Source organism: Oreochromis aureus, linkage group 16 (genome assembly GCF_013358895.1).
Source record: "Oreochromis aureus strain Israel breed Guangdong linkage group 16, ZZ_aureus, whole genome shotgun sequence".
In the NCBI taxonomy this organism is placed as follows: Eukaryota; Metazoa; Chordata; class Actinopteri; order Cichliformes; family Cichlidae; genus Oreochromis; species Oreochromis aureus.
Window position 1 is genome coordinate 9,701,667 of NC_052957.1, and position 16,705 is coordinate 9,718,371.

The 16,705-nt window shown below is 43.1% G+C and overlaps 1 protein-coding gene across 1 annotated transcript in view; it reads left to right on the plus strand.

The window, feature by feature from the left end:
- Positions 1 to 16,705, plus strand: part of gli2a (GLI family zinc finger 2a) — an 83,073-nt gene that overhangs the window by 38,452 nt on the left and 27,916 nt on the right. Inside the window, exons 3-4 of the mRNA XM_031732991.2 lie at positions 8,132 to 8,237; positions 15,820 to 16,025. Coding sequence (XP_031588851.2) covers positions 8,132 to 8,237; positions 15,820 to 16,025 — 312 coding nt within the window. The remainder of the gene's footprint in view (positions 1 to 8,131; positions 8,238 to 15,819; positions 16,026 to 16,705) is intronic.

Sequence of the window (16,705 nt, forward strand, 5' to 3'; positions counted from 1 at the left end):
ACATCATCCGTTCAGCACAAAGAGGACAGGTGGGAGCAGTGGGTTCACTGGACCTGATGGGTGCATTACTTTTCAAGAATAACTGAACCCTGTCTGCTACATTTTTATGTAAGACTGAAACGAGAGCCACATCACAAAAAGAGGACGAGCAGGGCAGCATTATCAGACTGTGGATGGGAGGGGGATCACCTGCGAGCCGATCCGTTTAGTTGGAGGCCCTCTGACCTCCTTCACAGCTGTTTCTTGTTAGTGCTTTAAAACCAATTCACAGAGTTTCCACGCTGAATCCTGCCCTGAAGAAAGAGGCCAGACAAGAGAGGGGTTTATGAGATCCGGCTTGTCTGTGTGTATATAAACAGCGCAGTCTTAATGTTTTATCTTATCGAGATAGCTGACCTGAGAGTGCAGGGGCTAGCACTTAAGATGCTCATCCCTGTGTTATGAACCACCAGCAGTCAGCTGTTGCTTTTGAGCTCTTCAAAATCTTTTTGTTTAAACCCTTTAGCATCCACCAGCAACTCCTCTAAGGTTAGGTACTGAGGGTTTAAGTTAACATCCTGCCTCTTTGGAACATCTGTGAGACTTCATTTGAAGGAAAACGCCTTACGGCTTCATGAAATTTCTCTATTTAAACATGTGACTAAAACAAAACTCAACCCTAACCAATAAGAACAGTACAGTGAATTCTTTATACTGTGTAGCTTTCTAATGCAAACATGCATTTAAGCAAAGTGGAAGGATGTTGGCTGTGTCCTGCAGTCAAGGTTGAAATGGCCCACCTGCTTTTAGAGCTGTTGTAAACTTTGCTGCTATTAATGTCTCAATGAAACTAATGGACATCAGTCGTTTATTTAATATAACTTCCACGCTGATGGATATAAACATTTTCAGCAATATAAATTATTCTAAACATAAATTATTTTTCCTCTGAAACAATTTACCTCTGGCCTTTCTAAGCCTGTGTCTTCAGTAAGGGGAAGTGTGTATCCTTCTGGAAGACCAAAGACAGGCAATCTGATGGAGACCAGGTCTGTCCAAGAGATACTCCCCAGCCTCCTCCCGGGACCTGGGGAGCAGCTTACCCATGGGGGACACCTCACCTCGGGGTGAACCCCAGCTGGGACAGCTTTAGATTGATGTCCGCTGCCTCCTTCTCCCACACATTGTATGCCATTTTGGGCACTTCCTCTGTCTTTCCCCTTCTTTCCTTTAAAGAAAAAAGCCCAGTTTGTAATTCAGGGGGGTCGGGGTGGCTGCTTTTGGGTAAAGGATGCTGTCATAGGACCGCTGAGGACGCTCTTTGTGTGAACTGGCAGCCTCTTCATCAGCTGTGTATGAGAGGTTAAAGGGCTCATGGGAGACAGACAAAGCTTTCCTGCCAGCTCTTGCCGTTTGAGGTTACTTGACTTGATTGGTGCTCGCTAACACTGTTTGGACCGGACAGAGGTCGTGCATAAACTCAGTTTTTGATAAGTAGAAAACGCAGAAAATGTGGTTGCGACACCCCATTATGTCAAGTCTCACTCCACTGGATGTTAAACACAATTACAGGGGGCCTTCCGGTTTTTCCTTACATCCTCCTGACCTCCACAACGGTGACAAACCCAGTGTGTTAATTACCTGATCTGCCTCACACCTGTGCTCTAAAGTGGCTGGGCAATAAATCAGAAGTCTGTACAGGAAGCTGATTATCCCGACACCCCATCAGTCTTCAGAGAGAGGCCTGCTGTAGGCTACCTGAATGTTAGCACAGGATACACCAAATCCTGCTAAATCTCACGATTCAGGCTTAGTGGTGCATGTCATATTTGTGTTTTTAGTCCATTATAAGTCTCAGTGGGTGGAGAGCCAAAAATGTAGCCAGTGTTCTTTAGAAAAAGAGCTAAAAATGGAAATTTGGAAAAAGTCTGGAGGTAAAACTTACAAAATTGCTCCTGTTTCCCTCAGCACCTCTTTTACACCAAAGCGAGATATTAGCTCAGTAGCTAATGGCAACCCAGGTGAGATAAGGTCTTGGTAGAGCTCAGTCTTTAGAACAATTAGGGGAGGCGGTGCAGCACCTTGTAGCCCAGGTGATGGATCATACTGGTGGTGGGTTCGTGGGGTTAAAGCTAAGACTGAGGAGTGATTGGCCGAAGCAGACGTGCTGAACTGACAGAGACTAATCACAGCAGAGAGGAGCCAGCTGGGCCTGAGAGGGATCTGTAAACACGCCGGGACAGGATCGGAGGCAGCAGAGGTCTGGGCGAGTAGATTCAGCATATGTGGGGGTGGGGGTGTCATGGCAATGAGACATAAACACAGGATCAGCAACAGACTTGTTAAGATTTTAATCACTCACTCACATGCACACAGTACATCATAAAAAAAAAGAATATCAATAGATGTCAGCCTATTTACAGAAATTTTAATATAAACAATTATCCAACTGTCCATTCGTTTATCTTGGTTTGGGTCACGGGGGCAGCAGTATCAGCACAGATACCTACACGTCTCTCTCCTCGGCCACTTCCTCCAGTTCCTCTTCTGGTGGGATGGACACCAAGGCAGCTGAGAGACATAATCACCCAGTATGCTCCAGGCCTCCTCCCAGTTCCACTGAAATTCCTGGGAGGCATCTAGGAATCATCCTGGTCAGATGCTGCACCAACTCAGTTGGCTCCGTTTGTAACAGCTCTTTGCTGAGCGTCACCTTTATGCTCAGCTTTTTCTTGTGTCACTCTCCTGATCAGCAAAGTTTAGGACCCAGCTCAACACTTTTTTTCAAGTCTACCAAAGCATCCTTCAGCATCCATACAACAGTCTGTACAAATAAATTTGGTAAACCTGAGAGATTTCTGATGGATGCGCATGATTCATATGTAGAGCAGTTCTAGCCGTGCTGGTCAGTACTGCAGTTCCCCTGTTTCTGTTCAGTTTCAATTCAACAAACAGGAACCTACTATAAAAGCCTTGCTATATTTTTAGGACTTGGAGACCCAAACAGAGCTAAAAGCTGATAATGTAATTTGACCAACCTATTATTACATCACTACTCTTTTTTTTCTAACCAGCTTTAAGAATTACAATAATTACTTACTATGAGCACAAGTTTTTAAATGTTGCATATTATCTGATCCCAAGAAGCAAAACTGACTAAATTGTCCAACCAAAAAAAACTTTAGTCTACAGTACAGAAGTATTAGGATCCAGCACCAAATCTAACCTGTACTGGACATTATTATGTTTGAAATATCCAATATCCTGATGTTCCATAACAGAGTTACACTGATGATTTAAAACCTCTGGAAAACAATTGTGTCAGTGCTTCCAGGCTGCGAGCGTTTTGGTGTGTACATCATAACATCTACAGACTTAGCAGGAGTTCACAGGGCCTAATGAATTTCCGCTCAAACCATCTTGTGTCATTACGAAGACCACTGGCCTAATCCACTTACCTTCTGCCCAGAATCCCCCTATCAATAAAAAAGGTATCATTTTACCTTCCCTGAGGGCTGTTAAAAGTAAAGAGCCACCCTGTTAAGACTTCCTTTCAAACATGGCAGTGGTTTTCGTGCTCTCCTGTAAGCCTCTAATCCCTCTGTCGCCATCACTCGCCCATGTACTGCCCTAGAGGAAGCGAAGTCTTGCAAATTAAACCTGCAGGTTTCATGTTGTGTGTGTACTGCAGGATTCCCGGATTAGGCTAAACACACACTTTTTTATTAACCTTGAGCATAGCACTTGCTGCAGTGTGTGTGTTTGAAAAAGGCAGTTCTGTTGAAGCTCCGAGCGGCACGTTTGTCTCAGTCACTTTCTGGACGTCTGCTTACGGAGACCGAACTGCAGAACAAATCAGTGTCTGTCTGTGTAATTGTGAGTGTGAGTGTGTATGCAAGCACATGAGCGTTTGTGTATAGCCGTTGGCACGGTGCTGTGTAGTTAGGATGAGGGCCAACTTTTTCTAGTGGAATTTCCTGTCTGAATCGCGCACCCCCACCTCTCCTACTCCTCTGCTTTTCACTTCCTTCTTTCTCTCTGCTTTACCCCCCCCTCTGTCTTTCTCCCCGCCTCTTTCTATCAAAGCACAACAGAAGCCTTTTTCCTGAAAATTATTCCTGGCCTGCTCTGGCCTTTCAGGGTATTATTATTATTATTATCATTGAGTACTTCCTCAAAGATATGAACCCAATCCGCTCTCCACTTCAGCGTGGTCCTGATCTGGGACTTCATAATGCAAAAGTGCTTTTCCTTCTTCCTTCCCTGAGTCATGAGACTCGAAGTAGCCTTTGTTGACATCGAACACCTGCCATTGTCTTTAGTGAGAGATCAAACCAAGGATTCAAGATGCAAACTAAAAAGAAGGGGTGGATGTTGGGCTCTTCCTGCTGCTTGGCAGGATGTTTAGCATGTCTGGAGCCTTCTTATGGGGGTCATGAGGGAGCAAAGATTTGTTCAGTTTTAAAACAAACATGTTACCAGAGTTCAGAGCAGATGTGAAGACTGAAAACGAGTCCAGGTCAAAAGTCCCTGTGGCCTGGTTTGATTCATGAGATAAGACAGCCCGGTCTCACGGCATGAAATGGATGTTTGTTCACGATAGTTTGTAACTTATGTATTTCAATAGGAAGTTTGTTTAGTGTTTGTTTGTGAGGGGTTCAGTGGGACATGTAAATCCTGGCAAACAACTCTAAACTGGCAACGATTGCATTTTAACACATATGCTCTTTTTTTTAACTTAATCATACAATTCTATTAAGAAATCATCTATTGTGTGTGGTCGCTCTTGTTACTGTTATATTCTTAACAGTGGAAAACTGTTAAACAGTGAATAAGTAGATATCAGACCGATCTGATAAAAGATCATATTCAGGTGAGTAAAAATAAAAAGGGGAAATTCACGCGCAAGAACACAACTTGATATTTCACATGTCCACTCCAGTGGGACTGTGTTGCATAAGACTGTGCCAAAACAAAAGTCCCTCAGTGCTCTGTGCACGACACACTTAACTGCATATTGAGTCCTAACTATGACTTGGAAAATGAATGATATAATAAAAATAGTTGACTAACTATCCTACGGCTATTCCATGGTATGTACTTTTAGATATAATGTTAGATGCTGAGTTCTAAACTGTTTGCAATGACACAGCAGAAGCAAAACACTTGTGATGTCAGAGATCCACTAAATGTGTGTTTGTGCAAACACTCAGAAACCACAATGCAGTTAAAATACACAAAGGCTTCTATCTGAATAAATAAATGTGGATAAATCACATTTTAAGCAGTAAATCCATGGTACAATCTTGCTGTGTAAGTAAATCTAAAGTTGTCACTGTGATTATTTTATCCTCCATCTCTCTGGCACATTGATTGCTTTTGGGACACTGTGCTAATGCCGTCCACACAGTTTTGGCTATATGAAGCCCAGGGTGGAGTAACCCCACATGCCAGCACGCCCAAAGGGGACAGACGGACGGTAAATCAAGAAGCTGAGGCGTGTGAATCGTCCCAGCCGTGTACCTGTCGGTAGTTGTCCCTGCAGCCCAGCAAACAATGCAGCTGTCTGGGTGATGGAAGGTCCTGCTCAGCCCTTATAACCCTCACATCCAGCAGCACCATCCTGGGAGGGGGTGGGGAGAGGCTCCGTGCAGCCTCTGGAGCTTCTGCTTGGTGCTGGTTCTTTTAGTGTTTGTGCATGTATTTTCTCTAATGTCTTGGGCATTAGTCGTTACAGAAGAAACACCAAGACTTCTTCCTGTAGAATGTGATACATTATCCAAAAAAGACTTAATCACTGTACATTAGCTTTGCAGAACAGCGCAAATATAATAAGTAAAGAAAAAGTAAGCTTCATCATCCTCTTCACCAGAGATGTGCCAGGAAGCACAAGCAGGGGGCACCCCTCACACAAAGCACCAACTTCTGACTCCACTTGTGAAACAAAGCTCAAACTTCTTTTCCCCAGCTCTAAGTTTCTCTCGCTCATTTACTGGGTGCCTGTTTTGGCTTAGTAACCAGAAGCTGACTTGGATTTGGCTGACAGTCTCGCTCAAAAATAAATAAATAAATAAAATGAGGGCAGGTCAGTGGTTGAGAACCAGCAGCATAAGTCTCAATAGAAACAACAAGCCCTTGGCCTTTACAGTTCAAGGAGGAGAAGAGGCACCAGACAGATTTTTACAACTCAGTTTGTCTTCTAGATCATGTCTCACTGTACCGGGCACATTCAGCGATTAATAAAATCTACAGGGGTTTTTTCCACTGCTCTCTGAACTAATAATGTCTTCTTTTTTTAAAATTTGCACATTTCTTACAAATGAAAACCTTGTAGCACTGTGTAGAACATTTATATATGTGTGGCTGCTTTATTTTGACTACATTATTACAATGGCATAGACATCAGGACATTAAAATGTCAGTCAGAACCAGAGGGTAAAGTCTCGTTAGCTTTTCTGACTGCCACCGTGTTGGTTTCTCTGAGCCGGACTAACTATAGATGAGATGAGTTCTGTGTTATCAACTGCTAGCTAGCCTGGATATTAAGCCATATCCATAGACCGTATGGGAGCATTACATAGATACATATACATGCTAATTGGTGCAAAGTAAGAGCCAAATAAAACCCAAGAATTGAATTCACCAAAAAATGAGCATTTTTTAAATAATTTCTGAGCCGTAAAATTAGAGATATGGGTGTGCTGCACTGCAGTTCAAAATCTATTTAAATTGTTTTGTACAATTCTTATCTTAATCTCATGATTTCGACAGCGTCATTAGGGCAATGCCTCAGTAAAACCGGGCCTGTCTAAAGTCTGTTTTCAAAGGGTAAAATAATCGCTGAGCGTTAATGCGTGGTCTTAAAAAAATTCCACTCCTGTCAAATGTTATACAGTTCAGAGCTGCCTTCAGGGAACCTGTCCTCCACCGGTCATGTGTGAGCCAATCCAAATTAACCAAGAACAAGATGGTGCAACATCACAATGATTGCCTCAGTCACACTAACAAAAGGCTCTATTAGGGTTAATGTCTGTCTTTGTAACTGCCGTCACCTAAAGACAACATCCAGTATTTAGCCATAGCCTGCAGGCACAGAGTCCTGTTACACACCTTGTTTTCACAGTGCTGGCTAAAGTGAATTAGCACACTTGAGGCACATCTCATAGAGAAAGGTGTTGTTAACAATGCAAACACTGAATGAAATGATATTATATTTATACAATATACACACAACTGTTGCTCTTTTTCGCAAAAAAACAAAACCCATAAATACTAATTATTCCCAGCTGCTGTCACAGCAAGTTTAAAAAAACATTTTTCATTAACAGGTGAAACTGCAGAACTTCTGTCCGATGACAGAAATAAAAAAGTTTTGTAAGTTTAAGAAGTGAAACAAAGTGAGGAGGACATTCTTGCACTGGTTAAATTTGGGCTGAAGATGTGTGCATATGTCTTTGCGTCCCATTGGTGCTACACCAGTTTCCCCCTGACACTTGATGCCAGTGTTTTTCTTAGGCTGAGATAATGATCTGCTTTGACCTTTAACCCTTTTGGTCTTGGGCTTACTCATACTTGTGAGGACAGAAATCCCTTTTTTTTTCCTGAGATCAGCCTAGTGGAGCTACACAACTCTTTGTCTTTTTCCTCTTATAGTGAACAAACAACTGGATTTGCCAGTCAGATTCCCGCTGAGATATTTTTCTCCATCAAAGATCTGAGATGTAAACATTTTAAAGTGGAGAGAATTAGCCTGCCTTTATGTGTGATTAGAGCTCTCCTCCTCCTTAAATCATGACGGTAAGGTTTCCTATGATCTGCTGCTCTAATGACAGTAATTAATGAAAAACGGCTGTTCTAATGAGACTTCCCTTGAGCCATCAGAGCATTTATGGCAGGAAATGGCAGATTCGTGCATTTTTTGTCTGACACATAAAGCAGCATTCATTGTTGTGTAAAACTTGCTTTGGTCTTATTGGGCGGAGAGGGAGCAGTTAATGAAGGTTCTTCAGGCACATACGGGTCGGTTTTAATTACTGCTGCATTATGGGAACTGTAAAATGGAGCGGCCACTAATCAGTAACTGTATTCCAGCTTTTTGGCGAGCATTAAGAAATGCTGTTCTCTAACTCTTCTCTGTCTTTTGTGTTTACAGGGGCACACCACCTTTTCCCCACTTTTCACACACCTATCCCGATTGACATGCGGCACCACGAGGGGCGGTACCATTATGAGCCACACCCACTCCATTCAATGCACGGGTAGGTATCTATTGATGTGTTCTGAAACACTTTATTTCCAGCCAACTATGGGGGTTGGGAGAAATATCCAACACATTCTGTGTGGCATTAGTAGCGGACTCTCAGTAAGTGAATATCAGTTAAACAGGTAAAATGGGGTAAAGTCATAACATTTTTCTGGTTCTTAATGGTTCACAGTTATAGCTTATGTCCCTGGGCTTGTCATAAAGTTTGGGAACCGTGCTGTGCAACAAACCCAAATTAAAAGGACTTGTATTCTTTTTATATTCTTTGAAAAAATACAAGACATACATACCATTAAGGAGGGCTGAAAATAAGCAGAGAACAAAAAGAAACAAACAAAACCGCTTGCTTATAACGAGGCTCGCTATAAAACTATGACACTTTGAACACATCTTAGATCACATGAATCATCAAGCTGTAATAACTCTTTACACGGTGCAACTAAATTAGCTCAGTAAGTCATCACCTGTGGATGGAGTTCAACATGGAAAACTCACATTTCTAGCAGCGTAAAAGCAACTACCAGTCAAAACAAACGACTAGCGTGATTTAGTTGGAGGACTTGGTGAAATGTAAAGTTGTCTCGGTGTGACATGTCAGTTTATCTCACCACCACTTCATCCAGCACTCTTGCTGTGGCAATAAAAAATATACCGTAGGTGTCTTGGTGTTATGTATGTACGTAACACGTGGGACGTCACAAGCACTTGGAAAGTAAAGCCAGCTGCCACTGCAGACACGGTCAAGAGAATCACCCCATTAAAGAATCTAATCCAGTCTACTAGATGGCTTTCAAAATTCATCCTGTATTTGCCCTCGTGGACCAAGGTTTAGGACTTAGGAAGCTTTCTGGTGCTGGCATCACACAAATGTGAGCTCTACCGAGAAAGTGGTCCAAACATTGAAAGAAAGTGTTTCTGCAACACAGCAACATCTTTTTTGTATCCTTTAAATGAAAATAAGAGCACTGACTGATTGAATGGTTTGTTATAACAGGGTGGAAGTCCAGTTTTTTTTTCCCTCAGTTTTACCACATGTATTCTAACCTGACCTAAAAACAAAGATTCATTTATTTTGTGACTTATGAATGTAGCATACCATAAAACCCTGGCCTGCTTAACATTACCACGCTTTCATATCCTTATCTAAAACATTCGAACCCTAGAAGGGAACCCAGGAATAAGATCAATAGAGGTTTTGTGAGAATTGTGCTGCTACATTTAAATTCAGCCAGATCAGGTGATACACGGTAAAGGCAGAGCTATTCATCACCAGCAAAGCGAGAGAAAGGAGGGGGGCAAGAGTGTGGTTGTGCACCCGGTTTGTTGTGATTAATGTGATGTGACTCTGACAGACTGCTCCCACTAATTCATCAAGGCCTTGATCTAGCTGTCTTTGCCCCGGCCCGCACCAAATTCACCTAATTACCGCGTGTCGTCCTGGAGAAATGGAACAAGCCGTTGGCGCAGGGCACCTGCTGGCGGAACTTCGTCGGTCATGATGGTTCCCGAGTGTCAACGTTGCACATCCTTTTTGATGGATCCTTCATTACTGTTTGCATATAACATAATGAGGTCTGAAGGCCTTTCTATAAAAGCTGCCATCATGTAGTTCCTGCAGTACTTCTTCCATCCTGTGATTCTGTAGGTATCGCAGGGCTGAACATGTTACACTGCCTGCTCCTTGCTACAGTCACTTAGGATATTTGTGCAAGCTGGTATTGTGACCTATATTGGCTATATTGGAATCACACAAGTGATCCTTTGCTCAAATCTCCACAGAACAAAAGGCTGGTATAGTCCTGGAGGATGTCATAGAAAGGGGTTCATATCTGTTCTGTTCATTATGCTGACAGTGGAGAGGTCAGCGACGCTGTTAGATCGTTTTACTGAGTCTCTCCTTGTCCTCTACTGTTATAAAACAATATCTAGGCCAAGTATGAATCAACTTTCTATGAATTACCCAGGCTTTCAATGTCATGTGCATTTTTCAGCAAATTTCTAAAGGCTTGGTCCAAGATTTAAAAGTAGCAACTGTCACACTGTGGTCTCTGTGTCATATCCGAGCTGGCTCTGAAACACATTAGGAAGAGCTTCTGGTGGGCGGACAGTAGAACTTGGACTTTGATACAGTACTTGTGTGCTGTTTGCTGCATATGTGCATCTTCTGTGCAAACCCACAAGCCAGGAGAGCCAGCCACCGTGCCAGTACGTTTGACCGAGTAATTAGCATCTGAAATCCAGCCTTCCGTTCCCAGAACCTCAATGACAACGCCGTGGATGAGAAAAACAGATCCCCCGCTCATTCCACAGCCTGTATTTATGCTTTTTGGGAAGCAGTTGGGGGCAAATTGCAGCACTGAAAAGTTGAAATATGCCCAAGGTTTTTGTGTGGCAGAGCTGTGGCCTACACCACCCCTGTACACAAACAGATGTGGTGCTGCTCACCAGGCAATCAGCCTGCTGACGGCCCGCAGCCCCGCAGCTCGGAATGTGTTGATTAAATACAGTTTACGCATGAGCCATTTGGGCTGCTGTTTTTTTCCCCTTCATTGTTTTGGTTTGGTTAACATGAAGCGAGGCGGGGTAGGGTGGACTTTGGATTTTCGACTCCGACGATTGGTTTTCGGTGGTTTTGACAGACATGTTGGTATCTTGTGTTGTTTCTTGTTGGCTCCAGGACTTACTCATTGTCACGGCTCATGTTTGAATTCGGAGGCTCCCCTGAGTTGCAGCCAGGAATGTGCGGCTGAAAAGACAAGAGAGCCATCAATCAAAAGAGCGGGATACTGCGAATCAATAGGCTGAAATTTTCACGGTTTATCGCATGGTTTCAGTGTAATTTTCTTACACTCGGAAAAGACTAAATGGTATGTGACAGTAGCGGAGCCGAATAATGGATAATTACCCACTGTAAAATCCCATCTCGTTTTAGTTTATTATCCAATCGTCTGACATAGTTCCACAAGGCCTCTCCTTTGTGTGCACAGTGCATGCTTCTCAGGGAGTGCAGTATCACATCAGCTCCAAATCCTCAGCATCCTGATCAGGGCCCCAAAAACATCCCAGGCAGGATCTCACCACGTCCCCTGTGGGGCAGCGTGGTGATTTATCTTGATCGCCTTGGCTGCCCAGAAGTACAGAAGGGAGTGTGGTGCATCATAATTCATCCCACCCTGAGCCAGTAGGGAAAATGCCAGAGAGGCAAACACTAACTTGTTGGGCAGCTAAAAGGGCAGGGAGTCAGAAGGGGAGCTTACTCTATGTGACCTCCCCGGGAACACAGAAATGGGCAGCATCTTGTGGTAAAGAAAACTGATCATTTTTAGAATCTTTATTTGCACAAAGACTTTGTAAGTGGCTACAGACAGTCCAGATTGAGACATTTATTCTTGTTAGAGATTTATCAGATTGGTTGAATGGCTTTTTTTGAGTTCTGGGTCCTCTTAATTAAACAGGGTTTCCCTCAAATCCTTTAACAGGCAGCACAAGTATATTTCTGTTCAGTTTAATCTTTTCACTTTTTACCTCCGCACACTTGACCAATCAGCGCCTGTTGGGTTGTTGGCTTGTGAAAGTCTGACATGATAAATTCATCTGACCCCACAGTCTTAATAAAAACTATAAATTTTGCACATTTGTGTTTAAAGGCTGAAATTGAAGGGAGACCAAAGCAAAAAGAGCATGTTTGCCTTTATTACAGAACTGCTTAACTTATTGTTTCTGTATGATATTGGACTGGAACTGTTCTGGCCAGTAAAAACTATCCACTTTTCTTTACCTCACAACTAATCGTAGTGAAATCTGCCACCACCAGAGCTGTAATGTACATGCTCTGTGGTATGCACTTACTCATATGCTCAACAAGCCGTACCTTGTCCAAATCACTTTTTCTCACAGCAGCGTTTTAACAATGGAACAACAGAGAGCATGTAATCACACAGTACAGAACACAGAGACAAATAGCAATTACCTGCTTGAAAGCATGTCATCTACCGGCTCACACTGGCTTCCTATCCCTCTCTCTGTCTCTTTTTCTCCTCAAGTATCATCATCACCAGGACAAATGACAAGACATCTGTATTAGGTCTGTTTTCCATTTCTTAGTCTATTTCCACTGGGTAGCCACCCATAGTGTTCAGGTATGATGGAAATCTCTTTAAGTGGCAGCTCCTGATTAAGACGCAGGGCTCCTCCAGAGCTCAGAGCTCCTCAGAGAGCTTGCTATTAAGCCTCTGTGATTGGAGCCTCGGGAAAACACACAGACTTCAAGTAACATCTTGTCAGAAAAAGGGTGGACCGACAAGGCTTCAATAATGGTACCTGCCAAGCAGGACTATTATTTGCAACCACCTGACAGGCAGGGGCAGTAAATTTCACCTTATTATCATGGCCTCATACACGCTCTTTGGCTGTTTGAGTGATTTACTGCAGCTCGAGTATTGTGTGTCAGCACGCGGGTTTGCTGTCAGCCAAGAAACAAATAACTTTGCTGATGGATAAAGGTTTAAAGTAAAATGTGGGAAAATAGGTGAGCATAAAGAGTTTGGCATTTTTATTATAACCGGAATTAAATACATTTATTTTCAAATCAAGTTTGAACTGGATAAGTGGAAGAGGATGGGTTGAAGTTCACATTTGAAACTCTGATTTTGCACTCAGTGAACAACAGTGAAAACACACAGTGGTTACAATTAAAGGCAGCTCATTTGACCTTATGTCCATAAACATAATGACACACCTACAAATGACTGTGCAGCATCAGTGGCTGAGATATTTAGTACTAAAAAGCTTTGTGCTTTAACTTTCTTCGTGTTCTGATCATGTTTGCATTCTTTGGTTGCAGGTAAGTAGGTAAAGGGAGAAAAACAAGGGCTTGAAACCATCAGCTATCATCTTTATGTAGTTTTTAATTTAATGCATTTGTATCCATAAACAAATAGATATCTGCAGATTTTGGCTTAGATATCTGCCCTCTATTACAGATTTTATGATTTAATGTAGCTTATGAAACCTAAATGAAGTTGACTATGTTTTATTATGGACTCAGCTTCAATCCAGGATGGAGGTACAGATGCAACATGCTCAGCAGAGTCCTGTGTTGCATTGAGGCAGGTATTTCTACTGTTCTGTCCATTCAGGAAACATCGTATTGCCTTTTTATTTAGCTAAACGCTGGGATTCCCAGTTACTATGATGGGCTCTGAGTCCACTCTGAGCCAGCACCAGTGCCAGCTTACCCAGGTAGTCCTTCAGAGAAGCACCCAGGCACTAATCTGAGGAGGCAGTGCCAGCCTCTCTGTATGCTGCTTACAGGCAGATCGGGCAAAGCGTGTTTTTGTGTATGGAGGGTCTGTTTCTTCTCACTTCTCCCCTCCCGTCCAGAACAGAGGGCTCTTTATGGTTGTTTGTAGGGGACGGCAGAAAGTTGGCCCTCATACAAGGCCGGCAGTCTGCAGGCGCTTACTGGAAATGGAGCGAGGGCCTGGGCAGGGCTGGGCCCGGGTGCAGGTTGGCGGCCGCACAGATACACTGAAAGAGAGACTGAGCAGGGAAATTCTGAAGGGAGGATGGGGTGAGGGGGACGTCTCAGCCTTACCAGGTCCCTGACCCACCTTTCATAGCCACAGAAAGGAGTTTCAACCGGGAGCAGTCACACTCTTTTCATCAAATCCTGCCTGATTTTTGATTTTTCCTCATTAACTTTGATTTATCCCATCAACTTTTGATAAATGAGGTTATACCTCCATAAAAAAAAACATTTTGTGTAGATTAACCATTCCTAACACACACACACACACGTACGTCGTGTACCCAGCCTGCAGTCAATGCTGCCAAAAGTCAAAACCACACATATAAACACTCATTTGTTCACACAACAGCCATGGAGATGCTGAAGTGTCAGACTTTGCTTGGCGTCACTCGTAAAGAGAGCAGTTCTGTTATTTTTATTACTTTGTATTGTTCTAGTGAGTGCTGCTGACAGATGCATTTAACTGAAAATGAGAAGATTATGTGAACGAGAGAGCTAACTCGAGGCATTTAGTGTGTAATGTTTGACAGATTTGAACAAGGCCAGCATAAAATCACTTCAATCACACACTTGAACATGTAAAGTAAGGCCTAATATGGGAACAAAATGACCAAATGGGAACATTTCAACATTCAGTTTGAACCTCTTAACATCCAACAGGTCATTGGCAACTCATCTGGGGTCAGTTACACGCCACTCCTTTTTATACACTTGCTTAATCGGACCACCCAAATGGAAAATCTTATATAACATTGTATAGTTTATAGCCAACAAAATTTGCTTATTTAGCATGTGGCTAAAACAACAGCAACAAAAAAAGCCCAACTCTAACCTCAGATAGGTTGCTGAAGACCTGCGGGATGTTAAGAGGTTAAAAGCAGCCTTATGGTGGCCAAAACTTTAATCATTTCTTGCTCAGACTCATTGTGCAAGGCCCTCCTCAAACTCGCTGACAGTTTTAGTGAGTCATTAGTCTGGTCATTTCTAAGAAAGGGAGGTCCCCGCTGTCTTCAGGGCTGTCTTACAGTTATTACCCACATCTTCCTCCCAGTGCCTGTTTCTGTCCTGACTGTAGTATGAATGACTGATGACCTATGGCTGCGACGCTCCCACGTGATCACAGAGAATGAAACTTCTCGAATGTCTTCTTGGGCGTTCATGAAAGCAAGTGGATACAGGGTCTCACTTTGATTTCTGCAACATACTGATGGACAATTTACTAGTTAGTAATATAACCACCCTCTTTCATTTAGCATTTTAGTAATCATTGCTTAGGCCCAAGTTTGTTTCTGAGGGCTGGATCTGTGCCAGGTTTTCGTACCACACACTCAGGGAAAAACAAGCCACTTATCATGCCTAAAGCAAACTTGGCCGACATAAATACTAGTGCCCCTTCAAAGGGCTGTGTCGTACTGCCAGCGGCTATCAGACAGTTTTATCTAGCTCAGGATTACAACACCTACTTGTCTGCGTTCTTGCTAGCACAGCTGCCAATTACCTGCCACAGGTAACAAATTTACTGTATAGGCCAATTTGACCGGCAGGCTGACAGAGAACTTCAGACAAACTTCGAGCCGAATGTGGCTACAGGGAACCACTTAAGGCTTTAAGCATCTGCTTGTGTCCTCTTATCACACTCCTTGTAATACTTGATTTGAGACACCCAGCAGTTTTGCCCACCCGAACTGATACAACACACTTCATCGTAGCCTTGCAGTTGAAGTCCTTGGTCTCAACTTGTCTGTAGCTTTAGGGCTTAATGGGAGAAGGTGAACAAATGGGGATTATTATGTATTAGCTGTGTGACTGGGGAGGGGAAAGGGTGTAAATGGATTTGGACTGAAGACACAAAAGTTAAGACATGTCTATGAACATACCACTGGAGATCATTCAGGAGATAACAACAATGCTAATATTCAAATGAACGCACTCTCTTTTCTCTCCCTTGATCTCTCGCAGTCTGTCTTGCGCCTTCCCTTAATCCACTTTGCCTCTAAGTCTTTCTACCGCTATTTATATTTGTCCAATTTTTACTTCCTCTCCACAGACCTCCTGGACTGACGGGCAGTCCAGTCATCTCAGATATTTCTCTGATTCGCCTGTCACCCCACGCGGCAGCCGGGACCGGCGAGTCACCATTCAGCCCTCCACATCCGTATGTCAGCCCTCACATGGAGCACTACCTACGCTCAGTACACAGCAGTCCCACCCTCTCCATGATCTCAGCGGCCCGAGGACTGAGCCCTGCTGACGGTAAGATTTTCCCCCCTCAGTGGACCTGATGCACTACCACAAAAATGTCAGTGAGCGGTGGAGCTTAAACCATGTTGGTATATTTGAATAGAACTTGTGCTTTAAAGTTTATCAGAGTACATTTTTCTCAGCATTACCTTGTGAAGCTGTGTGTCAGGATGCAAGTGTGTAATTCTGTGGACTAAGAAGTTAAATGGGATTCGGACAAAGTCTGTGTGATGAGAATATGTGCGAGTAATCAGCCTGCAGACTCACAGTGGTGTGTTCATCCTGTGCCCTCCTTCACAATCTAACCAGAGTTCTTATAATAGTCAGATATTTTCTGCTGTATGTTATTTGTAAGAAAGGACACATTGGACATTGTTTAGAGTTTGTGTGTGAAAATGGCTCAGGTTTCACTGATTGTCCATCTTGCATTCTGGTGCAATTCAGAATTAAGTTTATGGTTCATTTAGAATAAACTTGCATGAGGGTTTTGCTCACCGAGTCAGAAATCTAAAGCACTTATAGTTGTTTCAATCCATAAGAGTCACCGTATTGCAGTTTCCTGCACAATTAGACAGCATGTGTGGCAGGAGAGGGAAAGGATGAGAGCATGTGTGCATGCAAGTGTGTGTGTGAACATGAAAGGAGGCACGTACACACTTTCTCAAATTAATGAATAAACAGTATGATACACG